At 40.1% G+C, this 27,294-nt stretch overlaps 1 protein-coding gene across 1 annotated transcript; it reads left to right on the top strand.

Annotated features, from left to right (window-relative positions):
* The first annotated feature begins 1,641 nt into the window (after positions 1-1,641).
* On the top strand, positions 1,642-26,864 carry LOC118821474 (cytochrome P450 2K1-like). Its single transcript, XM_036590108.1, has 9 exons — positions 1,642-1,883; positions 13,410-13,572; positions 13,717-13,866; positions 14,592-14,752; positions 14,858-15,037; positions 23,467-23,608; positions 23,700-23,884; positions 25,804-25,945; positions 26,033-26,864. Exons 1-9 carry the CDS (start codon positions 1,674-1,676, stop codon positions 26,221-26,223), a joined length of 1,524 nt encoding a protein of 507 aa, XP_036446001.1. The 5' UTR covers positions 1,642-1,673; the 3' UTR covers positions 26,224-26,864.
* The last annotated feature ends 430 nt before the right edge of the window (positions 26,865-27,294 follow it).

Below are 27,294 nucleotides of genomic sequence, written 5' to 3'. Positions count from 1 at the left end.
GTGATGGCTCACACAGAAGCAACATGTCAAAATAGACACAGGCAGAAAAAGAAAATGAACCTCTATGTAAATAAGTTAGGTTGTTATACTATTTAGTTAGCTATGCTAGTTACTTGGAGCTGGCTAGTAGCTAGTGTTACCTGTACTTGCTACTTGCTTTCGATCTCGACAGCAACACAAAGTAAATTAAAGTTGTTCACTCACTACAAAACTCAGTTTTAGCTGATCTAGCTTCATCAAAACATGGATAAACTCCCACAGCATGGCTGCTACTTAGAGGCTGCAGTTGGGGTTGAGGGTTGTGATGCTAATAAAGTTGGAACTACCCTTCTCTTCAGTCTCAGGTTTGAGAAACCGCTGTCTGGAGTGAAATATGCAGAGCAAACTAACAACTTTTAATTCAAATTGTCCTGGATCCTGTTAAACATGAGGCAGCTGAAGTTGGCTTTCTGTTCACCAACTTGGTTTGTGCATTTTCTGTTCCACCTTAAAAGGTGCTGCAGTTACATTTTGGCACCTATACAAGCTGTAGAATTTAAGATGGAATGGAACACGTACAGTTAAAAAGTTGGATAGGAAGCCAACTTTTGCAATGTAGAGATGATCACCGGCCATGTCTGTTGACAGCTCAGTTACTTAGGAAGAATATAAAAATTCCTTTCACAGCTTTGAATAGTAAAATTTCTGCAAATACTCCACCATTTCCATTACTGTTGCTCTGTTGTCGTGTCCTGCTGGGCTAGAACGTGGGCTGGTGTGTGTAAAATTTGAGGTGTAAATATTAATGAGTCAAGACTGTTATATAACAGTTTAAGATTTTGGAATTGGTTCATTTAATGCCCTCCTTTGGCAAATGCAGGATTTGTATTTGAAGAAGGAAACAGCAGTGTTTGACGTTCACGTGTGTCAATTCCATGTACTAAGCTCTCCTTATTCAACAATGCCAATGTAAATAGAGTTTGCCATTCTATGGCACCTTCATGCTGAAACAAGCAGTAACTGGTTTTATTCAACTCAATTAACAATCTTGAATGAAACGATGCAAAGCAACATTTAAGTTTAAATGAGCAAAAGCAATATTTCACATCAGTTCAATCATATTTCAAATGAATTAAAAAGACTTTGAATCAGCTTCTGCCCTGTTCCACATTTTATAGTATACCACTATAAGTGCTGTGACTCTTCCTGGATTCCATACAACTGGAACATACAAAACATGCTGAACTAAACAATTTGTAATGTGCATGTGTCTTGTACAAGCGACACAATTCCATAAGTACTCTGTGTTCTTTAGCACAGAGTATACCTTAGGTTAATCTTTGACCTGTGTCTCACTTTAGCTTATAGATATTCTCAGATAGGAATCTGGAAATACATGGAATTCCACTTTGGCACTTTTTGACACCTTTTGCTAAAACTAAAAAAATCCTCCATGTGAACTAACTATATATTCCCTGATTTTAGCTAACTAATCCTTTCAGTGGGTACTACAAACTTTCTCCTATTGCCCTAGTTTTGAATGTAGCTCCACCCCTGGTTCCTGACCACTCCCTGACAACTGATATTAAGGGCATTTCAGGCCCCTTAAATACCACTTGCTACCTGAAAATTTCATTATTTTGTACCCATTTTGTGCAAAACTGTCTTTTTTTGCACAGGACATCTTTTTAGGAATGGCTTTGGTGGAAGAGCTTCTCCTGCAACCTACTAGCAGAAGCATATTGCTTGGTGCTGTGGTGATGCTTCTGACACTTGTTTATTTTTGCTCCTCTCGCTCTAGCTCTCAGCAACAATGGAAGGAACCCCCAGGACCCAAGCCACTGCCTATCCTGGGGAACTTACTAGGTATTGACCTCAAGAGACCCTATGTGAGTCTCTGTTCGGTAAGTGGCTTCATTATTGTGTTCACTTAGTGTATAATAGTAATATTTCTCAACATATTCTTGCATCCATTGACCTATAATACCATAGAGCCTTGGTGGACAGAGATAGGAATCTAATACTAATTTGATGGATTCCACACATTTGAGCTTGCCTGCAGCCGCCTGCACACAGAGTGTGAGAAATTCTTCTCTGTTACTCTTTGCATGTCTTCTTGAAAAACATGTGCTTCCACAACACATACATCTTTAGACTAGCTGTATTTTGCTTTGGAAAAAATGAAAAACAAAGTAAAATGTACAATTTGTCACAACACTGGGCCTGACATCAGCTTTGCCAGTGCTGAAACATTTATCCACCTGAAGCTGATGAAAAAAAAAAATCAGATACCATTTAGCTAGCCCCTGTTTGTCAGCTATGTTAATTTGGCTAGCATTATCTCTCCAAAACGACCTTGCCATGAGTCACTGACATTGTATCCCTGAAGAACAACTGTGGTAACAACTAAAGTTAATATATCTTATCATTTATACCATCAATCATAATAATGTAACATACACTTGCTATTGTACTTTTTATTCTGTCAGCTCTGCTTCCATGTTTTACTTTTTTCGTGAAAATTGTTTTATGGAATCGTATCCATTCATTTCCTTCACTTGAAATTGGAATTGGCGTTGACTCCAACATGCCTAAAATCTTACAGGCCCCCTGAACTGACAGGTGTCTACAAACGTTTGGGCATATAGTGTAATTAAAAGTAAATATTGTTGTTTTTTACCAGTTTATATAAACTGTATAAATGTTTTTTTAATGAATTTAATAAATACAATGATATAAATTAATACATTTCACAATAGGCAAAGAAACTGTTACTGTTTGCTATCAAGTCAATAAAGGGGGACCTAGATTGGCTTGCTTCCAGTATACCTCTCTCCACTGCCTAAATGCTTTGAGTTAAAGATCAAACATGCACTCACAAATATGTCCAAGCATGCATAGACATTGCATATTTGTTACACTTGAATGTTTCGGATCATCAAACTACTTTTAATATTAGACAAAGATAACCCAAGTAAACAAAGTCATTGAAATCTACCAGTCTGGAAAGGGTTACAAAGCCATTGCTAAAACTCTGGCACTCCAGTGAACCACAATGAGAGCCATTATCCACAAATGGAACTTGGAACAGTGCTGAATGTTCAGTGGCTGGCCTACCAAAATTTTACCAAGAGCGCATCCAGGAGGTCACAAAAGAGCCCAGATGAATATCTAAAGAACTGCAGGCATCACTTACCACAGTTACAGTCAATGTACATGATTCCACAATAAGAAAGACAAAATGCAAAAATAGAATCCACACTATAAAAAAATATAGCTTATATAACAACAAAAAAAACTTTGTACAGAATTTCCCTGAATTTTTTCTTGTTCACTCAACTTTTACAAATTATTTGTTGTACTAACATTTTTTTTGTTAACAATAAAATGAATATTTTTAGTTGAGCTAAGATGAGAATATTTGTTGTACAAAGAAATACAACTATTCTTAAGCAAAGCTCTTTGAGTTGTACTGACTTTTATTTTTTTGTTTTACAAAGGAAAACGAGTTGTACCAACTTTTTATGTCTTTGTTAAACAAACAAAGGAAATGTAGTTTATATAACTGTTACATTCTTGCTCACTAAACAAAGCTTTTTGAAGTTAACTAAAAATATTCTTTGGAAATCAGTACTAAGGTATATTATGTCATGTATCATGTCCTCTAAATTTAACAATTCTTAAAGCTCACCTGTGTTCACCAGTATGTGGACATGAACTGGTTACACCAAAAAGCATTTTGAAGCGATTGCTTTAATTGTCAATACAACTTATACAGAACTTACAATTCAGACGAAATGAGTGAAATAACAATTTGTAACGTTGGAACAGAAAGCAGATGCTCGCGGTTTAAAGACAAAAAGGAAGCTTTACTTGGGGAATCAGGGATGCACACCGTAGTCAGATAACGAGCATGGGTCAGTTCCAAAAAACACAGCAAGATGAGAATGGCTACCATAACAAAAAAGGGCAAACCAGTTTGAACTCCACAAAACAAGCAAAGGGTCAAAATCACCAATCCGAATAACCAGGCAGAAGTACAAAAGGGCAAATCCAAAAACAGAGTCAGAGAACACGAGAAGAATAAAGTCATAAACAGGAAGACACTCAAAGAAAACGCTCAGTAGTTTCATAAAGAAAGCAATACCTTGCAAAGATTCTAACTAAAGCCCGGGCTTAAATATTATCTAAAACAGCTGCAAAACATTAGTATTCCGGCGAACTTGAGCACTGATTGGAGGATGAGGATCTCTCCGGAGTCATGTGACTTTGCTGAGGAGTCTGCGAAATGGAGTTCGTCTCAGAACATGCGAGCGAGGGAACTAGCTCCGTCTGATGAGTGGCAGGAAGCGTGACATTACCCCCCTCCAAAGAGTCCTGGCGGGCCTTGGTATGAGGGCGACCAGGACAACCACCGAGCCCCCCACCGGACCTCTGAACAGGGGCGGAACCAGAACCATCGAGGCGCTGGACGGACGGGGTCTGATCACGGTGTCTCCGCAAACGCGCCGGAAGGGAGGCAGGGGGCCCCTTACGTGGACGACCCCTGGAACGTGGAGCAGTCTTTTCTTGGGTGCTGGCTGTGAAAGTCTGCGACGAGACCTGGATCCAAAACGTCCTAAGCCAGCACCTAACTCTGCTTCTCAGGACCGTAACCCTCCCAATCCACCAGATATTGCAACAGTCCACCCCGCCTCCTGGAGTCCAGCAACCTCCGAACAGCATAGACCGGGGCCCCATCTATCACCTCCGGCAGGGGTGGTGTGACGTCCAGCGACACCTCGTCCAATGGGCCTGCAACAACAGGTTTAAGAAGGGACACATGAAAAGACCGTGAAACTCTAAACCTTGGGGGTAATTCTAACCTATAAGTCACCTCGTTAATCCTTTTAACAACTTTAAATGGTCCAATATATTTAGGTTGGAGCTTTCTACTTCCCCCCGTTTGGCGAAAGTCTCTCGTGGCCAGCCAGACGCAATCACCAGGTTGGTAGACAGGTGTTTCACCTCTGTGCCGGTCTGCCTGTCGTTTGTTCCTTTGTAGGACAGTCTCTATGCGTCTGTGCGTCTGTTCCCAGACCTGTTCACTCCGGCTCATCCAGTCATCCACAGCCGGAACCTCTGTCACTGACCCCGTCCATGGTGCTAAGGGTGGCTGATAGCCCAAAACACACTGAAAAGGAGTCATCCCTGTGGTAGAACTGGTTAGAGAATTTTGGGCTATTTCGGCCCAGGCTAAAAACCTATACCAATCAGAAGGGTTGTCATAGCAAAAAATTCTCAAAAACTTGCCTAGCTCTTGGTTAATACGTTCACACTGTCTGTTAGCTTGTGAATGATACCCGGAGGTCAAACTAACAGATACTCCAATGTGCTCAAAAAATGCAGTCCATACCTGAGACGTGAACTGTGACCCACGATCAGAAACAATGTCCTCCGGGATCCCAAACAGCCTAAATACATGATTCAACAAGGCTTCAGCAGTCTGGAAAGCACTTGGAATGTTTTGGAATGGAATGAATCTGACTCCCCTTGAAAATCTATCAATCACTGTAAGAATGGTGTTAAAACCTTGTGAATCTGGAAGGTCAGTCACAAAGTCAATGGCTACATGAGACCAAGGTCTGGCAGGTATCGGAAGGGGCATTAGCTTGCCTGCAGGTAGGGTTTTCGGGGTCTTACATTGTGAGCAAGCGGAGCATGACTGAACAAAAGAATGGATGTCTTTAAGCATAGACTCCCACCAATATCTGTGAGCTAATAGCTGATGTGTTCGTGTCTCCCCAGGGTGGCCCAAAGTAAGGGATGAATGGGCCCAAGTTATCAATCTATTACGACATTCCGGGGGTACATACTGTCTTCCTGTAGGACACTGATTAGGAATGGAAGTGTTAACTAAAGCAGCTTCTATATCATCATTGATTTCCCAGCGTATCGATGAAAGGATCACTTCTGGGGGTATAATGGGTTTAGTGTCCTCCAGCTCTGTGTTGACACTGTCTCTTTGATGTATGCGGGAAAGAGCGTCGGCCTTGGTATTACGAGATTCTGGTAGATAAGTGATGCTGAAATTGAAACGGGCAAAAAACAGTGACCATCGAGCTTGACAAGCATTCAATCTCTGGGCACTCCTAAGATATTCTAAATTCTTGTGATCAGTGAGCAGTGAAAGGATGGTTTGCTCCCTCAAGCCAATGTCTCCACTCTTCTAAGGCTAGTTTTACCGCTAATAATTCTCGATCACCAATACCATAGTTCATTTCTGCTGGCGACAACTTGTGGGAATAAAAGGCTATCGGATGCAATTTCTGAGGGGACTCGGTTCTCTGCGATAAAACTGCTCCTACGCCAGTCTCTGATGCGTCCACTTCTACCACAAAAGGTTGAGAAGGATCAGGGTGTTTGAGAATGGGAGCCATGGTAAAAGCTGCTTTGAGACGTTGAAAGGCAGCCTCTGCTTGCTCTGACCATCGGATCTTTTGTGGCGAACCTTTTAATAGGGAAGTAAGGGGAGCTGTGAAATTTCTAATGAACCTCCTATAGAAATTTGCAAATGCCAAAAATCTTTGCAACTCCTTGACTGAAGTGGGAGCGGGCCAATTTACCACTGCATGAACCTTGTGATCATTCATGATCACTCCCTGATTACTAACGACATATCCTAAGAAGTCGACAGACTCCAAGTTGAACTCGCATTTTTCTCCTTTAACATATAGATTATTGTCCAATAGCCTCTTCAACACTGCACGGACATGTTGCACATGAGTCTCCTGGTCTGGTGAGTAAACGAGAATATCATCTAGATATGCAATGACAAAGTTCCCTAGCATATCCCGCAGTACCTCATTTATGAAAGCCTGGAAAACAGAGGGAGGCCGTCTTCCACTCGTCTCCCTCTCTGACTCTGATCAGATTATAGGCACTTCTAAGATCCAGTTTAGTGAACACCTTAGCCCCTTTTAATTGTTCTAAAGCCACTGGGGAAGCGGATAGGGATAGGGCTTGGTGATTTGATTCAGGGCTCTATAGTCTATACAAGGGCGCAGTCCTCCATCTTTTTTCTTTATAAAGAAGAAACTAGAGGAGATTGAGGAAGTGGATGGCCGAATAAACCCTTGTGTTAAAGCCTCCTGAATGTATGCATCTAGGGCTTTCTGTTCTTCTTGGGTCAATGGATACACTCTGGCCTTTGGGAAAGTAGGATTATCTAGCAACTCGATAGCACAATCATATGGCCAATGTGGTGGTAACTTAGTAGTGTTCGTTTTATTGAAAACTTCTCTAAGGTCTAGATACTCAGGTGGGATTTGACTTGGGGCTTCCACATCCGGACTTTCTACTGATGTAGATAACATGGAGACTACTGGAGGGGTCATGCAAGTGAGTAGGCATTTGTCAGACCACTTCGTGATAGTGTGTTCTGACCAGGAAATCGAAAGATTGTGTCTCTCAAGCCATGGGAGTCCTAATATCAGTTCGAACTCAGAATGTTCTAAAACTAAAAAAGACAGTGTCTCTTGGTGCAGAGCGCTGGTCCGTACTACAATGGGAGTGGTGATTTTGGAGATGGTCCCGACTCCAACAGGTCCTCCATCTAGCGCTGCCACCTTTAACACGTTCTGAAGACTTTCCACAGGAATCTTCAGCTGTTCCTTGATCCTTGATCTCTGGAGAGGATTCTTCTGGGGTTTCTATCAGGCTTGTGTTTACACAATGATCCAGTTTGATGGTTAGATCAATGAGTTGATCTAAAGACAAGTCATCATCTTTGCATGCGAGTTCATTCAATATCTCCTGGTTGAGTCCTTGTCTGAACATTACTAAAAGGGCTGCTTCCTGTTCCAGCTAGCAGTAGCCCACTCTAATGCTTTACCCGCTAACCTTGATACAATGAAGGATATCTTAGCCTGGTCATTACTAGAAGGGGAATTGTCAAAAAAACACAGTACACTGGAGCAAAAAGCCTCTACATTTGTCAGGGTTACCCTCAAACTTATCTGGTTTACTAGCCGGGAAAGTAGTAAATGTGGTCGACACGGGAGCCAACGGAGTCGCGATGTTTACTTCAGGTTCAGTCATGCTGAGATTCTGGAGTTGAGTGCTCAGTTCTTTGACACTAGCGACGAGCTGCACCAACTGGGACTGTTGTTCAGCTTGCTGATGAGCTAACGTCTCCAGCGAGTGAGTTACCCCAGACAGAACCTGCTGATGCCTGCCGAGTAGCTGTCCTTGCTCCGTCAATGCCTTTTGGAAAGCTTCCGGATCTGCCATCTGCATAGCAGACGAGGTATTTTGTAACGTTGGAACAGAAAGCAGACGCTCGCGGTTTAAAGACAAAAAGGAAGCTTTACTTGGGGAATCAGGGATGCACACCGTAGTCAGATAACGAGCATGGGTCAGTTCCAAAAAATACAGCAAGATGAGAATGGCTACCATAACAAAAAAGGGCAAACCAGTTCAAAGTCCACAAAACAAGCAAAGGGTCAAAATCACCAATCCGAATAACCAGGCAGAAGTACAAAAGGGCAAATCCAAAAACAGAGTCAGAGAACACGAGAAGAATAAAGTCATAAACATGAAAACACTCAAAGAAAACGCTCAGTAGTTTCATAAAGAAAGCAATACCTCACAAAGATTCTAACTAAAGCCTGGGCTTAAATATTATCTAAAACAGCTGCAAAGCATTAGTATTCCGGCGAACTTGAGCACTGATTGGAGGATGAGGATCTCTCCAGAGTCATGTGACTTTGCTAAGGAGTCTGGGAAATGGAGTTCATGTCAGAACATGCGAGCGAGGGAACTAGCTCCATCTGATGAGTGGCAGGAAGCGTGACACAACTACATAAGTAGAGAAACAGTTACAAAAAATTTTTACCAAAAAATTACATACTAAATTGGTGTTGGTGTTGTACTTGATTATATGTACACACTCACTGGCCACTTATTTATACTATGCTCATTTCCCATTTAATCAGGTCCATTTAATGTATAAGTGCACTTTGTAGTTCTGCAAATGCAGATTGCAGTTGATCTGTTTCTCTGCATAATTCGTTAACTTTTTCACCTCATTTATCAATGATCAGAACCCCCACCTGGACCACCACTGAACAGGTATTATTATCATTTCGTTATCAGTACTGCAGTTACACTGGCATAGTAGTATGTGGGGTATTGGTACTACTGTATCAGATACAACAATGCTTTGAACACCTCAGTGTCACTGTTGGAGTGAGGAATACCTTAAAAATGGCCAGCGAGTGTATACATATGTGTGGGAAAGAGAGACAGCAAGAGAAAGAACATCTGAAGCCCACCCTACTGTGCTAAACATACTCGTCCTTTAACAGATGTGGAGGTCTCTGGTCAATTTCTTTGTCACTTGCAGCTTGTGAGGGTGGATTCTCCATGGCTGTATCTAAAATGAAGAAAAAGTAAGCAAAATTGGTAATAAACACTCACCAGACAAAACATAAGGATGAGAAAAATCCTGGACAGTATGAAAAATAAACATACAAATCAACACCAAGAAAAAGAAAACACGTACAATAGAATACAAGAAGGAGCATGTTATTGTGAATAACAATGTAATATGTTTTTTACAACATCATACAACCTTGAAAGCTCTTGCTTTCACGCAACAGTTTTAAAAATAAAGAAAAAAGCAAAGCATGTGAGCCATAGTTCTAAATACATCTTAAAATTCATAACGTTGGCAATATTTTGAGCTAAAAGATGTAGTAAAACATATAATGAAATCTGTACTAATAATACAAAGAGCAATACTATAAACAATACTATAAGTAAAAGCACCTGGGACAAGCTCTAAGTCCTGATCAGTGGAGAACCAGAAGGATGGCTGTAGGAAAAGAGAACATTGGTAAAGGTTTAAAATGCTAACTTCAACAACTGAATCAGATGCAGGCATATTTCCTTTGACTAACTAAACTTGTACAAGTATTCAGTCCTCTCAAATCCAGTAAAGACACTGCTTCCATACCTGAAAAATACAAATACTTTTTTTGTTCCTGACCTCTTCTGAGCTTAGATGGTCAGTGAGGAGCAGGGTGGACAAAATACAAATACAAACTTGTGTAAAAGCAGCAATACTCTTGGTTAAATATTACCTGTGTAAAGGTATTCAGTCAACATTTGTGCTTGAGTACTTGCTTCTAAATTACATAAGTATCAGAAGTAAAGATAATTATAGAAAATGTTAATTTTGATGAACACTTTCTGTTAAGAAAACTTTGCTATAGACAGGGACAGTGAACTCTGATGTCTGCAGCCACAAAGGCTCTTTAACGTAAATAAATGTATCAAATTATATATCAAAATAATATAACTGCAACTTTTAATGTCCATGTGTCATATTAAACATAATTCATTATACATCAAACACTAAATTATTGTTTCACCATTATTTTCCATCTGCAATGACAAATAAAAGCATATATAAAATAAAATAAAAAATAACCAATAATAGTTTTACGCTTTATGATATTTAGCTTTTTCAAATTATGTAAAGAAATGAAAAACTAGGTTTTGTCCCAACAGCAACAATATTTATTTTGGGCAATTATGATCACACTGGTAAAAAAAAAAAAACTAAGAAAACCAAACCAGCAACATGCTAGAGAAAGAAATGTAAATAAAGCTGCTTCCATACATGAGAAATGCTGGTGGTGAGTTAGATGTAGGAGATGTGGAGGTCATTGCAAGAACAGTACCAATTTGGTTAAGCCTTAAAGCAATGATATAAATAGAAAACAAAAGATTTCACAAACATTAGTCTGATACAAGGTTTAGTCACTTAGCATTTAGTTACCAAATCAGTACAAGTAATAACTTAAGTTACTGTTTTAATTGCAGCACCAGTTACTCCCTCAGATTTCTGTTTTTATCTTCTAAACTAATATGAGTGAAGCTGGTCTGTGGTGTGTGAAGCCATTAGCCTGCTAGCCAGCAAGTTAACAACCTCACACGTAACAGAACCAGAGCCGGTTTATGCGGAGCCTGGCCACTTCCTATTCCCCTGTTAAATCAAAAACAGGACTGCTAATCAACAGAGGGCGCCCGCGAGTGAGTCCTTAATTAACGGGAGTGAACAGCTAAAAACGAAAAGTTAAAATAGTTTCTAATCACTCAGAACGTTTCTTTAATTTTAGAAAGTAGAAGGATGTATTTCACTAAAAAAGCAAAGAAAACTCACCTATATATTTCCCCTTTTCTACAGCAAACGGGTTTTGGGCAGCAAAAAGCAGGCATTACCGCTAGAGCGTGATGATTGATTGGCGAGCTGAGCAGCTCATTGGCTGTTCGCGCTCACTGACGTCGTGGACATACATGAGGTGCCGTTTTAACCTCCTATAACTTGAGTTTAAAAGCTCTTAAAAATATAACAGCAGTGTTAAAATATTTTATGATATTTAGTGTTCAGGAAATGATTGCATTCTTTTACATTAAAAATGTTTAAGCATTTATAAACTATGATTTTGCTCATATGCTCCATATCAACCCATTCATTTTGAACTCACTCGGGAGTGCCCTCTAGCGTTTGAGAAAACCGGAAGACATTGCAGAGTGGTAATTCTCCTCTCTACAAGTTCTGTAACAGAACCTAGTTAGTTTCTCCTTTTCTATCACTCCAATGCCAGACACTCGACCTCCCTTGCTCAGATTTGAGAGTTTAATCGTCGTGGGTTAGCATAAGTTAGCCGGAACTGAGCTGGTCTTCCAGCAGAGCTATTGACTTAGCCTGCTAATATTAGCTAAGCTTGCACAAACACGTTAGTTAGCTAGCTAGCTAACAACTCTAACAAGTGTACACACCAGTTTATTAGATTTGGAATATAAATTTGACACAGTTCCAAATTCATTTAAAAAATGTTTCTCGTATTATTTTGTGAGAGCGCTCATCTAAAAGAGATGACTCACTAGGCTAGCTAAGTTAGCTACCACAGCAGATAATGGCGAGCTAGCTAACTGTCTGTTAGCAAATCATGTTCGTTTGAACATATGAGAAGTTCAACATTAACAAATTATAGTATTAGGTTTGAGTAAATGTCTCACTGAAAACTGTTGGTACGTCAAATAAACCAAGCATTTACTTACCAGACTTCTGAAGTTTCCAGAAGCTGCTCTAAGTGCGCACTTCCCGCGGTGGAGCATTGGTGACAGCTCGGACCTTAGTACGGGTAAAGTCTGCCTCAATACAGGTGGAATCTGCCTCAGTACGGGTAGAATCTGCCGTGTAATTTTTCCCCTAAACGTCAGTTGCCGAGTCTCGCACATACTCGTCCCGATTCCGGTGTGCCAGAACTCTTGGCCGAGACTGCACAGCTTGGGCCGACTCTTCATGTTAGCTGGGTTATTAGCCCGTTAGCATGTTAGCCGGCGTCATCTAGCTAGTAAACAGCCAGCCTGCTATAGGAATATAACTTTATAGCTACTTAGTCCAGCTACAGAGAATGTACAATATAAACCAAATAAAGTATGCTAATGGCTGTTTTTGTTAAGTGTTAACTTTTGCAGCAAACATATTTCTATTTGTAGTTTTGTACACTGGGTTTGATATACTCTGTTACATAGCTCCATGTTTATAGAATCAGTTGGACGCTACTAAATCAGTTTGCTGAACAGCAGACCCGTCCAGGTACTAGAACCCATGTAAAAACGTTTCATCAACTTGAAATTGTCAGTTGATACAGCGTGTGTGCTGTGAGACAGTCATGAACGCAGTATAGATTATTGAGTTAGTTAAATCATCACGAGAAAGTTGGGCCAACTGTATTTTTTAAATTCGCCTAACATTTAGCGAGTTGGATTTTTTACAGTGCGTAAGAGAGTTGCAAGGGGCAAACCACTGCTGACCAAAAAGAAAACACAATACAATGCAATGTCATAGTGTACATACCTATTTAGGAGAGCATACCGACAAATAAAGTACTGGACCACTTGTGTGTCCAAAACATCTACAAAATGAAGGGACAGAGAACAGAGTTTGTTGAAATAGTTCATAGTTCATTTTTGCAGCCATGTTGAGCAGGATGGAATTCAGTCTCTACTCTATTGCTCATTCTCTCCTATCCCATTAATGTTCATGTTTACCCTTGGATGAGAAAAAATTGGTTTGTGGATAAAAAACAAATGTGAAAATCATGTACAGTAGACAGAGGGCAGGCAAAACTGCTCTAGCGAGAGCTAATAAATGTTCAAAAACCTCTATTTTATACACTACACAAAGAGCAAAGAGAGCTTTTTTTTTTCTTTTAGATTGGCTTTGAAATTGCATAAATTTGAATGAGAACCAAGCTATTGTGTGGTCTTTCTAATTAGTTACGAACAATTTTTGTGAACAATTTTTTTTTAAAATTTGTTTAGTTCTGAACTGATGTTTTTCTTTCCGTCTCTCTTTTTGTTGATGTTTGCAGATGTCAAAACAATATGGATCCATATTCACTGTGTACTTTGGTCCAAAGAAAGTGGTTGTTTTGGCAGGATATCAAACTCTCAAGCAAGCTCTGGTGAATCATGCAGAGGAGTTTGAAAACAGAGACATCACTCCTATATTCGCTGACTTCAACAAAGGATATGGTATATGATATTTTCTGGAATACCCCATTCACTGATGCCCATTTGCTTATGTAAAATGAAATGCATTTATGCCTTATCGAACCAATGAGCTCTAACAAAGTTTACTCCAGTTGATAAAGAAGAGTATTTCATGATCAACTGCAGGAATTCTGTTTTCCAATGGAGAGAACTGGAAAGAGATGAGGCGCTTTGCTCTCTCCACCCTTCGAGACTTTGGGATGGGCAAAAGAGGGAGTGAAGAGAAAATCATAAAAGAGACACGTTATTTGAGAGAAGTGTTTGAGCAGTTTAAAGGTAACGACATGTCACCAAATGTAAGGCAGACACTTAAAGTTCAACTTATGTAATTGGAATTTAATTCTATACATAGAATTCAATGTAAGGCACTGCTGGGAATCCTGGTCCTGTGAAGATGTCAGAAGTAGAATAATTGTTGTCTGCTAGCATTTGTCATGTATGTAGACTTTGTCTTCGTTTGCATGAAGCAAACAAACCTGTGACAGACATGTATACAAATTGTACAGTGGTAAACTGTCACTATTAGAGCTAGGCTTCAGTTCAGGCCATAAATGTAAAAACAGAAGTAATAAATTCAAAAGTGAAGAAAAAAAACACCTCTGCAATAAGACTAATTAGAGAAATGCACGAACAGGAGAGTACTTTTTTTTTAATCTGTAGCTGCACTATTAAGCTTTTGCCTAATCAACATTATCAAACCTCACAGCCTCAAAGGTGACAGCAAGCTCACTGTCAGTCAGCTCTGACAGCACTCAGAAAAGTTAAGACTTCTTCTCCAAACATTACAGATCAGTCTTTCAATAATTTTTAAATGCATAATTTTTGTACTGTCCTTAAACACATGTATTTTAAAAACATGAAAGAAGCTCGATGATCAAATGACAGAAATTTCTAGGCTGCATTTGGTTCTGCAAGCAATTCTGTGCCATTTCTAGTTAGTTTTGTTAGATATACATTATTTTTTTTGGTCTCTGATATTGTACCATCTCACTGTCTTACAGGGAAACCATTTGATACCACACAGCCAGTGAATTATGCCATTTCTAATATCATCTCAGCCATTGTGTATGGAAGCAGGTTTGAATACAGTGATCCTCTGTTCAAAGACATGGTTGCCTGGAGTAATGAGAATATCAGGCTAATTGGCTCAGCATCTATACAGGTACCCTTCTGCATCTACAAATGGAGCTCTTGTGTTATGAATTGTATGAATGTATAAATCACTTAACACATGATTGCTAACGTATGTACCTGTGTGTACCTCTAGGTGTACAACATGTTTCCCTGGCTTCATTCTTGGGTAAAAAACAGGAAACTCATCATGATAAACCGTGAGAACTCTATCAAAGGAATAAACAGACTAGTGGACCGTCTGCAGGAGACACTGAACCCTCAGGACTGCAGAGGCTTGATTGATTGCTTTCTTGTATGCAAACAGAAAGCAGAGGTATGTTTTTCTTGTACTTGTATACAGAAATGATAAGTCTGTGAAGTGAAGAACGAGGGCTTTATCATTGTGCAACCACTCATATATTCTGGTGTGTCCAGTGCTTTTGACTTGAAAAACTGAAGCAGTGCTATGTTATTTTTATTTTGGAATGATCGACTTTGCTTTTATTTAGTCTAAATGTTTGTTGGATATCACGCCTTTGGTTGTGTAAGGTTTGGTTTAACTTTATAGCATAAAAAGTGTTTTTTTTTTTTTGGTTGTCTTTTTTACATATGTGATTTAACACAACTACAGAATGATAACTTACATTGTACCAATGTTTGTGTGATTTCTTTTTGTATATAGCTCTATTTACATGAATTTTGCTTAGTGGCCATTTTGCTTAACGTGAGATGCATACACTGCTCAGTAGTGTCGTAGTAAAGACTGCTAAAAATAAATCCTAAAACATCAGCAGTTATTATTGTATTATAGTCTTAGGGCAACATGCATTGTAACTGGAAGAAGTGGAATGGTTATTCTCTGTTTTTTCTTCTCTAAAACTCGTTTAGAATCACTGCCTAAGTCAAATGCATAATCTAAACTACATCCACTTTTGCTATTAATATGAAATACAGTTATATTATCATTCCAATCTGCTCTCAGGAGATGCTTGAATTTATCAGTGAACATCAACAAACAAATAAGTAATCTTGAAAAGGAACAATTAGATCCTTAACCAACAAATTTTATTTAAACATGTACAACAGTGTTTTTCAACCTGTGGGCTGCAGCCCCCCGGTGGGCTGTGGTGGTACTGCAGTTTGGTTTTTTTTTAATGCAAAAATTTGTTGCAAACATTTAACCATTTAATTATTTGTTAAAATAAAACATATTTATATCAAACTCATTGATTGTTCTGGCAAAATATTAGCTAGTTAAGTTTATATTTTAGTGCAAGCATAACCAAAGGGAAATATGTGAATATGTGGTGCTGGTTTTCATGTGTGTGAGAACTGAAAATGAGTAACTACAGCTCTGTGCTGTTTGCTCAAAGGTCTTCTCAAATGAAGTTTTGTAATTCAACATAGTTGAATTCAGACTAAACATAGTGAATAGACATCTAAACCTGTTGAATTGAGTCAGAACTCCGTTTTCAGCTTTTCTGAAAAGGACTAAAAAATGTCTTTTAACACAGTATGGGCCCAGAAGCTTTGTAAATTCACACGATTGAGAGTCTGATGCGTATGTATATACCATTTTTTATTTGTATATTTAAGTACTACAAGGGGGCTATGCACCTAAGACTTTCACTCACCTTTTTGATTTACTCGATTTGATCATAAAACAAAAACAAGATTAGATTGCATTTATATCTCTAAGCAAATGGGAGCCAAAAACTACGAAGCTGAACCTTTAATCAATTTAGATCACTTGGTAGTGACTGTCAGTATTTTTATAAGCAAAGATATAAAAAGAAAATGCTGGAAGATGAATGTAACTTGGTTGAAGAATGAGTCCTTTGTAAATACAATTAGAGAGGAAATAGAAAGAGTCAAAGGCTTAGATGTTTTAACTAATTCACATTGTGAATTATGAGAAATCTCAAAGAATCCTTTTAAATGGTTATTGATGGAAGAATGTCATCATCATCATCATCATCATCGTTAACCGCTTAGTCCAGATAGGGTCGCGGTAGCAGTTGGGAGAGCAGAGAATCCCAGATGACCCTGTCCCCCGCAACTTCCTCCAGCTCATTCCCGGGGACCCCAAGCCGCTCCCAGGCCAACTTGGAGATGTAATCCCTTCAGCGGGTCCTAGGACGACCCCGGGGTCTTATTCCGGTAGGCCGTGCCTGGTACACCCCCACCGGGAGGCGTCCAGGGGGCATCCGGATCAGATACCCGAACCACCTCAGCTGGCTCCTCTCAATGCGGAGGAGTAGCGGCTCTACTCCGAGCTCTTCCCGGATGGCCGAGCTCCTCACCCTGTCAAATAGAGTGTGGCCCGCCACCCTGCGAAGAAAGCTCATTTCCGCCGCTTGTATTCGCGATCTCATTCTTTCGGTCATTCCACATCTCGTGACCATAGGTGAGGGTCAGGATGTAGACCGATCGGTAAACAGAGAGCTCCCTCTTCACCACTACAGTCCGGTACAGCGACCGCATTACTGCTGCCGCCTGTCCCAGCCTGCGGTCGATCTCACGATCCGTCTTCCCATCACTCGTGAACAAGACCCCGAGATACTTAAACTCCTCCACCTGGGGCAAGTCCTTTCCTCTTACCTGGATGGGCATGCCATCCTTTTCCGGGCTAAGACCATGGACTCAGACTTGGAGGTGCTGATCTGCATACCAACCGCTTCACACTCAGCTGCAAACCGCTCCAGTGCGCGCTGGAGGCATCCATGTGATCCAGCCAAAAGAACAACATCATCTGCAAATAGCAGAGACGCCACCCTCCGGCCTCCACACATAATGCCCTCCTGACCCCGGCTACGCCTTGACACCCTGTCCATGAATATCACAAACAGGAGTGGAGACAGGGCACAACCCTGGCGGAGTCCAATGCTAACACTGAAAGAGTCCGACTTAATGCCGAGTATACGAACACAGCTCTCACTCCGGGCGTACAGAGATTGAATGGCCCGGAGTAGTAACCCCGGCACCCCATACTCCCGGAGGACCTCCCACAAGATATCTCGGGGAACACGGTCGTAAGCCTTCTCCAAATCCACAAAACACATGTAGACTGGGTTGGCAAACTCCCATGCCCCCTCAACAATCCGTGAGAGGGTGAAAAGCTGGTCCATTGTTCCACGGCCAGGACAGAATCCGCATTGTTCCTCCTCAATCTGGGGTTCAACTATCAGTCGAAGTCTCCTTTCCAGCACCTTGGCATAGACTTTCCCAGGGAGGCTGAGCAGTGTGATACCCTGATAGTTGGCACACACCCTCCGGTCCCCTTTCTTGAAAATAGGGACCACCACCCCGGTCTGCCAGTCCAAGGGTACTGTTCCTGAGGTCCCTGCACTATTGCAGAGGCGTGTCAGCCACGACAGCCCCACAATATCCAGAGCCTTAAGCATCTCCGGACGAATCTCATCCACCCCCGCTGCCTTGCCACTGAAGAGCTTGCCAACTACCTCAGTGACCTCCACCAGGGAAATGGAGCTTGTCACGCCAGAGGCCTCTGGCCCTGACTCCTGTGAGGGAGGCATGTCTGCCGGATTAAGGAGTTCCTCAAGTGCTCTTTCCACCGACCAACAATATCCTCATTTGAAGTCAGAGTTTCTCCACCCCTGCCGAATACAGCTTGGGCGCAGCCACCCTGACCGCTCCTGAGTCACCGGACAGTTGTCCAGAACCTCCTCGAGGCCGACCGAAAGTCTTTTTCCATGGCTTCACCAAACTCCTCCCACGCCCTGGATTTTGCTTCTGCCACCGTTGCAGCTGCCACCTTTTTTGCCTGTCGGTACCTATCTGCTGAATCGGGAGTCCTTCGGGCCATCCAGTCCCTAAAGGCCTCTTTCTTCAGCTTGACGGCCTCCCTCACCACCGGTGTCCACCAGGGGGTTCTTGGGTTACCGCCATGACAGGCACCAACAAACTTTTGGCCACAGCTACGCCTGGCAGCTTCCACAATGGAGGTTTTGAACAGGGTCCATTCAGACTCTATGTCCCCTACCTCCTCCAGGACATGAGAAAAGCTCTCCCAGAGGTGGGAGTTAAAATCATTTCGAACAGGGGCCTCCGACAGTCGTTCCCAGCACACCCTCACTATCCGCTTGGGCCTACCGGGTCTAACCCTCAGTCTTCCCTGCCATCTGATCCAACTCACCACCAGATGGTGATCAGTTGACAGCTCAGCACCTCTCTTCATCCGAGTGTCCAGAACATATGGTCCCAAGTCAGATGAAACGACAACAAAGTCAATCATTGACCTTTGACCCAAGGAGCTCTGGTACCATGTACACTTATGAACATCCTTGTGTTCAAACTTGGTGTTCGTTATGGACAATCCATGCCTGGCACAGAAGTCCAATAACAATTCACCATTCGGGTTTAGATCGGGCAGGCCGTTCTTCCCAAACATGCCTCTCCAGGTCTCCCAGTCATTGCCAACATGAGCTTTGAAGTCTCCCAGTAAGACTATGGAGTCTGTAGGCGGGGCCCTTTCCAGAACCCTGCCCACTTGCTCCAAGAAGGCCGAATACTCCGACCTGTTGTTTGGTGCATAAGCACACACAACAGTCAGAGTTTTCCTCTCTGCGATTTTAATACGCATTGAGGCGACCCACTGCCTATACGCCACTGCACCACTCCCCCATGCTGGACCTTGCGGGTGGTGGGCCCACATGGTCCCCCCACGTTGCCTCTCCAGGCTGAGCCCGGCCGGGTTACTTGGGCTGCCCAGCCACCAGGCGCTCGCCGAGGGATGCTACCCCCAGGCCTGGCTCCAGGGGTAGGTCCCGGTGACCCTCTCCCGGGCAGGGTACACGATCTTCTTTGTCCGTTTTTCATGGAGGGTTTTTGGATCGAGTTAGTCTGGGTCTTCACTCCAGACCTGTTCCCCCTGGGAGACCCTACCAGGAGCATGTTGCTCCCGACGACTTAGCTCTGAAGATCCCTAGACCACACAAGCCCTTCCGCCACGACAAGGCCCCGATCCAGGAAGAATGTAAAAAAATAAAGAGCAAAATAAAAAGTATGACGATTTCATTTTAAAGGGAAAGTTGATAGAACACAGTAGAAGATTTAAAGCTGGAAGAAATGAAAGAGTTTAAAGATAAACATCATGCTTGAGTTTCAAAAGAGTGTAAAAGCAATGTGTGTTTACAATGATGAAGAAAATAATACAAATATTGTTAAACTTCTCAGGACATTTAAAACTTGGCAGGAAACAAAACATATTAAAGAAATTTGAACTGTGGATAATGAAATGTATAAAGGGATTGATTACAAATGTGTATAAGGATTGATTATAGTAATTTAGAAAAAGGCGAAATGCATAATATAAATAACTTGAGGCAGATAACCTTAATGAACATGGGATATACAATTTTAAAAAAATATCAAAGAACAGGTTTTGGGATATTTTCGAGAAGATAATAGAGAAGGAACAGACATATTAAGTTAAAGGGAGGAATATGAGGGATAATCTTTGTGCTATCAGAGAGGTTATTTTGATTAAAAGGTTTATATAGTATAGTATTTACAGTAGCCTTAGACCAGAATAAGCCTTTGGTTTTGCCTTTACTAACATGCCTTTACTAACATGAAAAAATTTTATATATATATATATATATATATGATGTGACCAAATGTAAATATGTACGATCTGTGATGCATTGTTATAACATTTTATTGTATCATATTGTTGAAAATTAAATTAATAATAAGTTTTTTAAAACCTCCAAAGTATTGGAGAAAGTTGCTCATAATTACTCCTGCTTTAAGGTCCCTAATATAGCTCAGAGCACACAAAGCACACATAATTCTAAGGACACAAACTTTACTAACTTCTTTGAAGAACGGACCAGACTTTTACAACTCCATTTCCAAAAAAGTTGGGATGCTGTGCAGAATGTAAATAAAAATAGAACGCAATGATATGCAAATCATGTTAAGCATATTTTAAAGGAAAATACTACAAAGACAACATATCAAATGTTGAAAGTGAGAAAATGTATTATTATTATTATTTTTTTTTGCCCATTTTGAATTTGATGCCAACAACACATTCCAAAAAAGTTGGGACAGGGGCATGTTTACCACTGTGTTTCATCACCTCTTCTTTTAACAACACTCTGTAAGTGTTTGTTAATCGAGGAGACCAATTGCTGTAGTTTTGAAAGTGATATGTTTTCCAATTCTTGTATGGTACAGGATTTCAGCTGTTCAACAGTTCGAGGTCTCCTTTGTTCTATTTTTCATTTCATAATGCACCAAATGTTATCGGTGGGTGACAGGTCTTGACTGCAGGCAGGCCAGTTTAGCACCTGGACTCTTTTAATATGTATCAATGCTGTTGTAAAACATGCAGAATGTGGTTTGTCATTGTCTTGCTGAAATAAGCAAGGCCTTCCCTGAAAAAGACGTCGTCTGGATGGTAGCATATGTTGCCAAAACATGTATATATTGTTCAGCATTAATGGTGGCTTCACAGATGTGCATGCCACCCATGCCATGTGCACTAATGCACCCCTATACCATGATGAATACTGGCTTTTGAACTGTGTGCTGATAACAAGCTAAGTGGTCTTTAGTCCGGAGAACACAGTTTTCGTGATTTCCAAAAAAAATTCAAATGTTGATTTGTCAGACCACTTTTCCACTTCCCCTCAGTCCATTTCAAATGAGCTTGGTTCCAGAGAAGGTGGCAGCATTCCTGAATCCTGTTTATGTATGGTTTCTTTTTTGCATGGTAGAGTTTTAACTTGCATTTATACATGTGGTGACGCACTGTTTTCACAGACAGTGTTTTTCAGAAGTGTTCCTTAGCACATGGAGTCATTTCTACTACAGAATCATATCTGTTTTTAATGCAGCACCGTCTGAGGGCCCAAAGATCATGGCCAGCAAATACTGGACAGCAAACACATGAAGAAGGAAGACAGAATTAAAATAAAAGACAAAGAAACAGAAAAATACCAGACCAATAATCACTCTCACAATAGGTATGGTATTTACCATATTATACAAAAAAAAATTAACATGTATGAATGTTGCTACAATCATACGTTTTTATATATGAAAATAGTAAGCATACTCGGAATACAATAGAAGGACACATGAACTTATATAATATTACTCACTAGCCATATAACTTATCCAAAGATACCTTTCTGAGGTACCTGTTGTTTCCAGCATTTTATGTATATTTTTCATACAAACCACCTCCAAACATAAGAACAAATGAATAAAATGAAAGCTTTTCTACAAAAGAAGCGACTAAGATCATTCCTGGATGTATAAGACAGAAAAATAGTGAGAAATCGCTCCCAGCCTCAAGTCTGCTTGCATTAGCCTCTCAGAAAATCACAGAAAAGGTGAGAGAGGGGTTAGCTTCTCATATTACAGGCAGCTATAGCATGCTAATACTCCTCACTCTTTTACTCGGTAATACATTTGAAATACTCAAAATCTATCTATAAAACATCCAGATAAAGATCCCTAATGCTATTTTGCTTCATATTAAACCAGTATTATAACTTTTTACACTATATTAAATATTTGATGACCATTTTATAGCTCAGAGCTGAAGCTACACCAACCTCTCAGTGCTCTAACTAGACTGAAGAGAGTGTATGTGATGCACCAGATGACATCACAGCAACGCCCACAAAAATATATAAAATAAAAAAAATTATATATTCCAATTTAATCTATTATTTAAATAAATGCAAATGGAGAAGGCATGAACATTTTGAGGGAAACGTAATGAAAGAAAATACATTACACATGCAGTCTTTCACATGGTGGTGAACCCCTCATCATCTTTACTTCTGAAAGACTCAGCCCCTCTGGAATGCTTTTTTATACCCAATCATGTTACTGACCTGTTGCCAATCAACCACTAGGTGTTTTTTTAGCATTACACAACTTTATCAGTCTTTTATTGCTCCTGTTTCGACCTTTTTGGACAGTGTTGTTGCTATCAAATTCAAAATTGGCATATATTTTTCAAAAAACAATAAAATGTCTCAGCTTCAACATTTGATATGTTGTCTTTGTACTATTGTCAATTAAATATAGGGTTTAAATGATCTGTGCATCATTGCATTTTGTTTTTATTTACATTTTGCACAGCATCCCAACTTATTTGAAAATTACTCCTTAAAGGGTAAACTATTGTTTTCAAAAGTTCTGAATAAGTCAGTCTTTAAGGTGTAAACAGTTATTCATTGTGGTTTGTTGTGAAGTGGTTTATTAAAGAGAAACTTACAGACTCTGATTTCTTTACAGCGGTGGCGATGGGAACCAGGGGGCTGCATGTCCACAACACAAATACACAAAGTAAATTTTATTTACTATCCAAAACCAACAGTGATGATAATAGATGTTGATAATAGTAAAATCATCATGAATCTGAAAAATAAGATCTCTTTTTGGACAGTTTTGCTCTACAATGGCGTACATGTAACTCTCTACCATGAATGGATTAAAATTAAGGGATTAAATACATTTTAAGCCACAACTTATTTTACGAAACTATCATAAAACAATGAATCAGACATTAGGCAGCATATGTTTAACCACTTTCTGCGAGGGAGCTTTAAGAAGCATTGAGCTCTTCAGATGTCTGGTTCCTATCACCTCCACTGTGAACATTTTTGACTCTGTAGGAAGAACGGAGCATTCCACATCAAACCACTCTGAATTACTTTTTTTTAACATATTAATCATTTAATTAGACAGAATTTTTTGCTGTGTATATCTGGTCAGGAATCCGGAGAGAAGAACACTTTGTTCCATAAACAGAACCTACTTTACACGGTAGCCAACCTCTTTGGTGCTGGTACTGACACAACTGCTGCAACTCTGCACTGGAGCCTTCTGCTAATGGCCAAGTATCCTCATGTACAGGGTATGAATGAAAAATACTGAAACAAACATGCAAATGTTCAATGTTCATTGTTACAATGACGAATTGCTTATAATTTTTTCATTTTTTGCAGATCGAGTTCAGGAGGAGATTGACAGGGTGGTTGGAGATCGTCAGCCAGTGATGGAGGACAGGAAGAACTTGCCTTACACTGACGCAGTAATACATGAAATCCAGAGACTGGCCAACATATCACCCATGAGTCTCCCTCACACCACCACTTGTGATGTTCACTTTCAGGGCTTCTTTATCAAGAAGGTCAGTCAATGAGGTTAATGAGAAAAAATCTGCAAACCCAATACCAAAACAGCTGAGGCAGTATGAAAAATATAAATGAAAACAGACAGCAATGATTTGACCTGTTTTCACTTGAATACATTCTTATTCACTTTAATATACTCAATTCATTATTCTAAATATAAAGCTTGCAACATGTGTAAAAATAATTATTTTACTTAGGTATAAGTCTGAGACAAAAACTTCAACACTCAGAATGTTTTTGCGTTTTTTTATTTTCTCTGCAGAAGAAAAGGTTTATGATTCGACAGAGTGTAAAAAGCAGTCTGCAGAATCGAGAACAAAGAAACTGAGCTTTTCAGGGCTCTTCTACAGAAATACAGAAAAGAGGAAGCATCTGCACATCCGTTGTAACTGAACCATGATACTGGTATCAGCAAATTTTTGGCTGAGTTGACCTTTCTGAGGTGTTAGACAGTTTGTTCAAACAAAAGTTCACTGTTAAGTTCATGTCTGAGTTCATCGGAAGTTCCATGGTCTCCATTATACACTATGCTTAGTAATGTGCCACATGTTTTCAGTGGTGAGACAAGTCTGGACTGTAGGCAGGCCAGTCTAGCACCTGTATTCTCTTACTTTCAGTATGTGGCTTGGCATTGTCTTGCTGAAGCAGGGACATCCCTGAAAAAGACATTGCCTAGATGGCAGCATATGTAGCCTCACAATGCGTATGTACCCCTCAGTATTACCACACTTCCATACTATAACAAATGCTAGCTTTAAAACCTTGCCTTGGTAGCAATCAAGAAGGTCCTGTTTGTTTTTATTTCCAAAAGCAGTTTAAAAAACAGCTCATATTTTGGATGTTGTTGATTTGGCTTCTGTTTTAAGTAATCGTAACTCACATTTACAGATGCCGCAACAAACTCTGTTTACTGGCAGGGGGTTCTTAAGTATGTGAAGCCTATGTGGTTGCCTTCATTACAGAAGCATGTTTTTTTATGCAGTGCCGTATAAGGGATTGAAGGCATCCTGTATTGGTTTTTGGCCTCGCCCTTTATGCACAGAGATTTCTCAGGATTTTCTGAATCTTTTAATAATATGATGGGCTGTAGATGGTGAAATACCAGAGGAAGGCTGGTAATGTTAAAAGTGTGTGATTTGAATGGCTGATTTATACGGGATAAAGGATCTCCCCAAATTATCCCAAATAGCCCTGATTAAAACATCATTATACAGATGTATACCTCAGCAGTATGCAACAGGCACCACAATTTCAAACAATACCAACACGATATGCAGCTAGCTGGCATATAGAGTAGGATTAGCATGGAAAAAGGGGGTTCATTTAACTTAGCAAATGTTGCCCAATAAGACAGAAAATGCACTGCGTTGCAAGAGGTGCTTTTGAGCTATTTAATTTTCCTTCTTGTAATTCAGCCATCACCCAGAAAGTTCTTTCAGTAGTCTTCTTTTACACATTTTCTCCTTCCACCTTAAATGGTGCATGGGAAAATGTGAACAACAAGCTGGTGAATAGGAAGCAAACTTCAGCCTCATCCATTTTCTCTTACCTTTTTTTGTTGTTACATTCTGGAGATGTTAATTCAACCAGGACTACTATTACTACTATTGGGAGCTTTGAGTTTGGCAAATTATAGGGGACAATTTACCCAATCACTCAAATTACAGCATGTCCTCAGGTAATACTTATCCCACTCAAATAGAGCTTTACACTGCCACTGTCTCAACCTTTTTCGGAATGTGTTGTAGGTATCAAATTTGGAGTTAGCATATATTTACAAAAAAACAATACATTTGATAAGGTAAAATATTAAATATTGTTTCCTTTTGATATTTTCAATTAAATATCTGTAGAAGACAACTTAAAAATTACTGTCATAGAAATCTGTCACTATAGAAGTTCATCATTCCTGCAGGGAACATCTGTGCTTCCTCTTTTGACATCTGCATTGAGGGATGAGAATGAGTGGGAGACCCCCTACACCTTCAACCCAGCACATTTCCTTGACAAGCAGGGACGATTTGTGAAGAGAGATTCCTTCATGCCATTTTCTGCAGGTATTTTGAAGTGCTTTACTTCAATGTATGTAATGTTTAAATAAATTATACTGTAATTGTAACTCTATTCTACATCTCTGCTTTCAGGACGCAGAGTCTGTGTGGGAGAGAGTCTGGCCAGGATGGAGCTCTTCCTCTTCTTCACCTCCCTCCTGCAACATTTTCGCTTCACTGCTCCACCAGGCGTGTCTGAGGATCAGCTGGACCTCACTCCAGCTGTGGGCTTCACACTGAGACCCTCCCCCCACAAACTCTGTGCAATTAGCCGCAGTGCTTAGCCTCTTCAGTACTGGCACACTTCTGTCAAAGCGTCATTTCCTTTTTTATAATTGTCTAGAATTGTGGTGATGCAATATACAGTTGGAAAGCTTGAAATCTCAAGATTCCCACATACTGTTTTATGATGCATTTTTCACAGCAGTTACAATCGTCTCATTTCCAACATTAACACCAAATGAGCAAATCATAGCACATCTGTGGCCCCTTACCTTCAAATCCCTGTCACTATCCACAAAGACATCATAATCCAAAACATGTGGTCTTGGTAATACAGTAAGTGGTAGAGATCAGTTAAGAGATCTATGGATCAGGCAGAAATAAATCCCTAGCCTCTAGCCTCTGTTACTATTGTCAGTAATTCATACAATTATTCTGATGGTTGGAAAAATACTTGAGTGTTACCTTTCAAATGAGACCAAGATCATGACTATAACCCAAAGTATGTGGAAACAATGCTCCTTTTACAGTATGCCATTTCAAACAAAAATGGGGTGACAACAAGTTAACAGAGTGAAGATGTGGATAAACTGATGCTATTGTTCCATATGTAGTATATGCCAAAGCTTATTCTATGGCTGCTGATCTATTAGTCAGTAATTTTACTTAATATTTCATGTTCAAATATTCTGTTTTGATGTTTATGCTGTTGTAACGAGGTTAAAATATATCTTTGTTTTTTTTGTTAAAATTCCACCAAAATCCTATTTTTCTGAATTATTTGTTTTCATGTTACATATTTTACGTATCTGTACTGGGGAATCATTTATTTTGAAGTTTTTGTTAATTATGTACCGTCACTTTAAGAGTCACGGTATTGCTGTGCCTCAGCTGCAGCGCCTTCAGTCTGCGAAATGCGAACTGAGAGAAGGGGGCCTGTACTGGGGAGAGAGAGAGAGAGCGAGAGCAGCGTGAATGTTCACTCCTAAGCTAAACATTGTCTGCAGAGCTTTCACTGTTATATTTTTATGTTCATACAGCAACTATAAAAAGAACCAGCAACCAGCAGCAACTGTGGTCCGAGTCCTTCATTCAGTCGTCGCAGTACTCCTTGAACACAACGCAGAATAAGG

Source organism: Colossoma macropomum, unplaced genomic scaffold (assembly GCF_904425465.1).
Source record: "Colossoma macropomum unplaced genomic scaffold, Colossoma_macropomum, whole genome shotgun sequence".
Lineage (NCBI taxonomy): Eukaryota > Metazoa > Chordata > Actinopteri > Characiformes > Serrasalmidae > Colossoma > Colossoma macropomum.
Note: the sequence above shows the minus strand (reverse complement) of the source record. Positions and strands in the feature narration are given on the sequence as shown.

Coding starts and splice junctions, on each gene's coding strand:
- LOC118821474 (XM_036590108.1), top strand. CDS start 1,674: ATGGCTTTGGTGGAAGAGCTTCTCCTGCAACCTACTAGCAGAAGCATA. Junction 15,038..23,466: donor TATGCAAACAGAAAGCAGAG/GTATGTTTTTCT, acceptor ATATCTGGTCAG/GAATCCGGAGAGAAGAACAC. Junction 23,885..25,803: donor AGGGCTTCTTTATCAAGAAG/GTCAGTCAATGA, acceptor TCATTCCTGCAG/GGAACATCTGTGCTTCCTCT.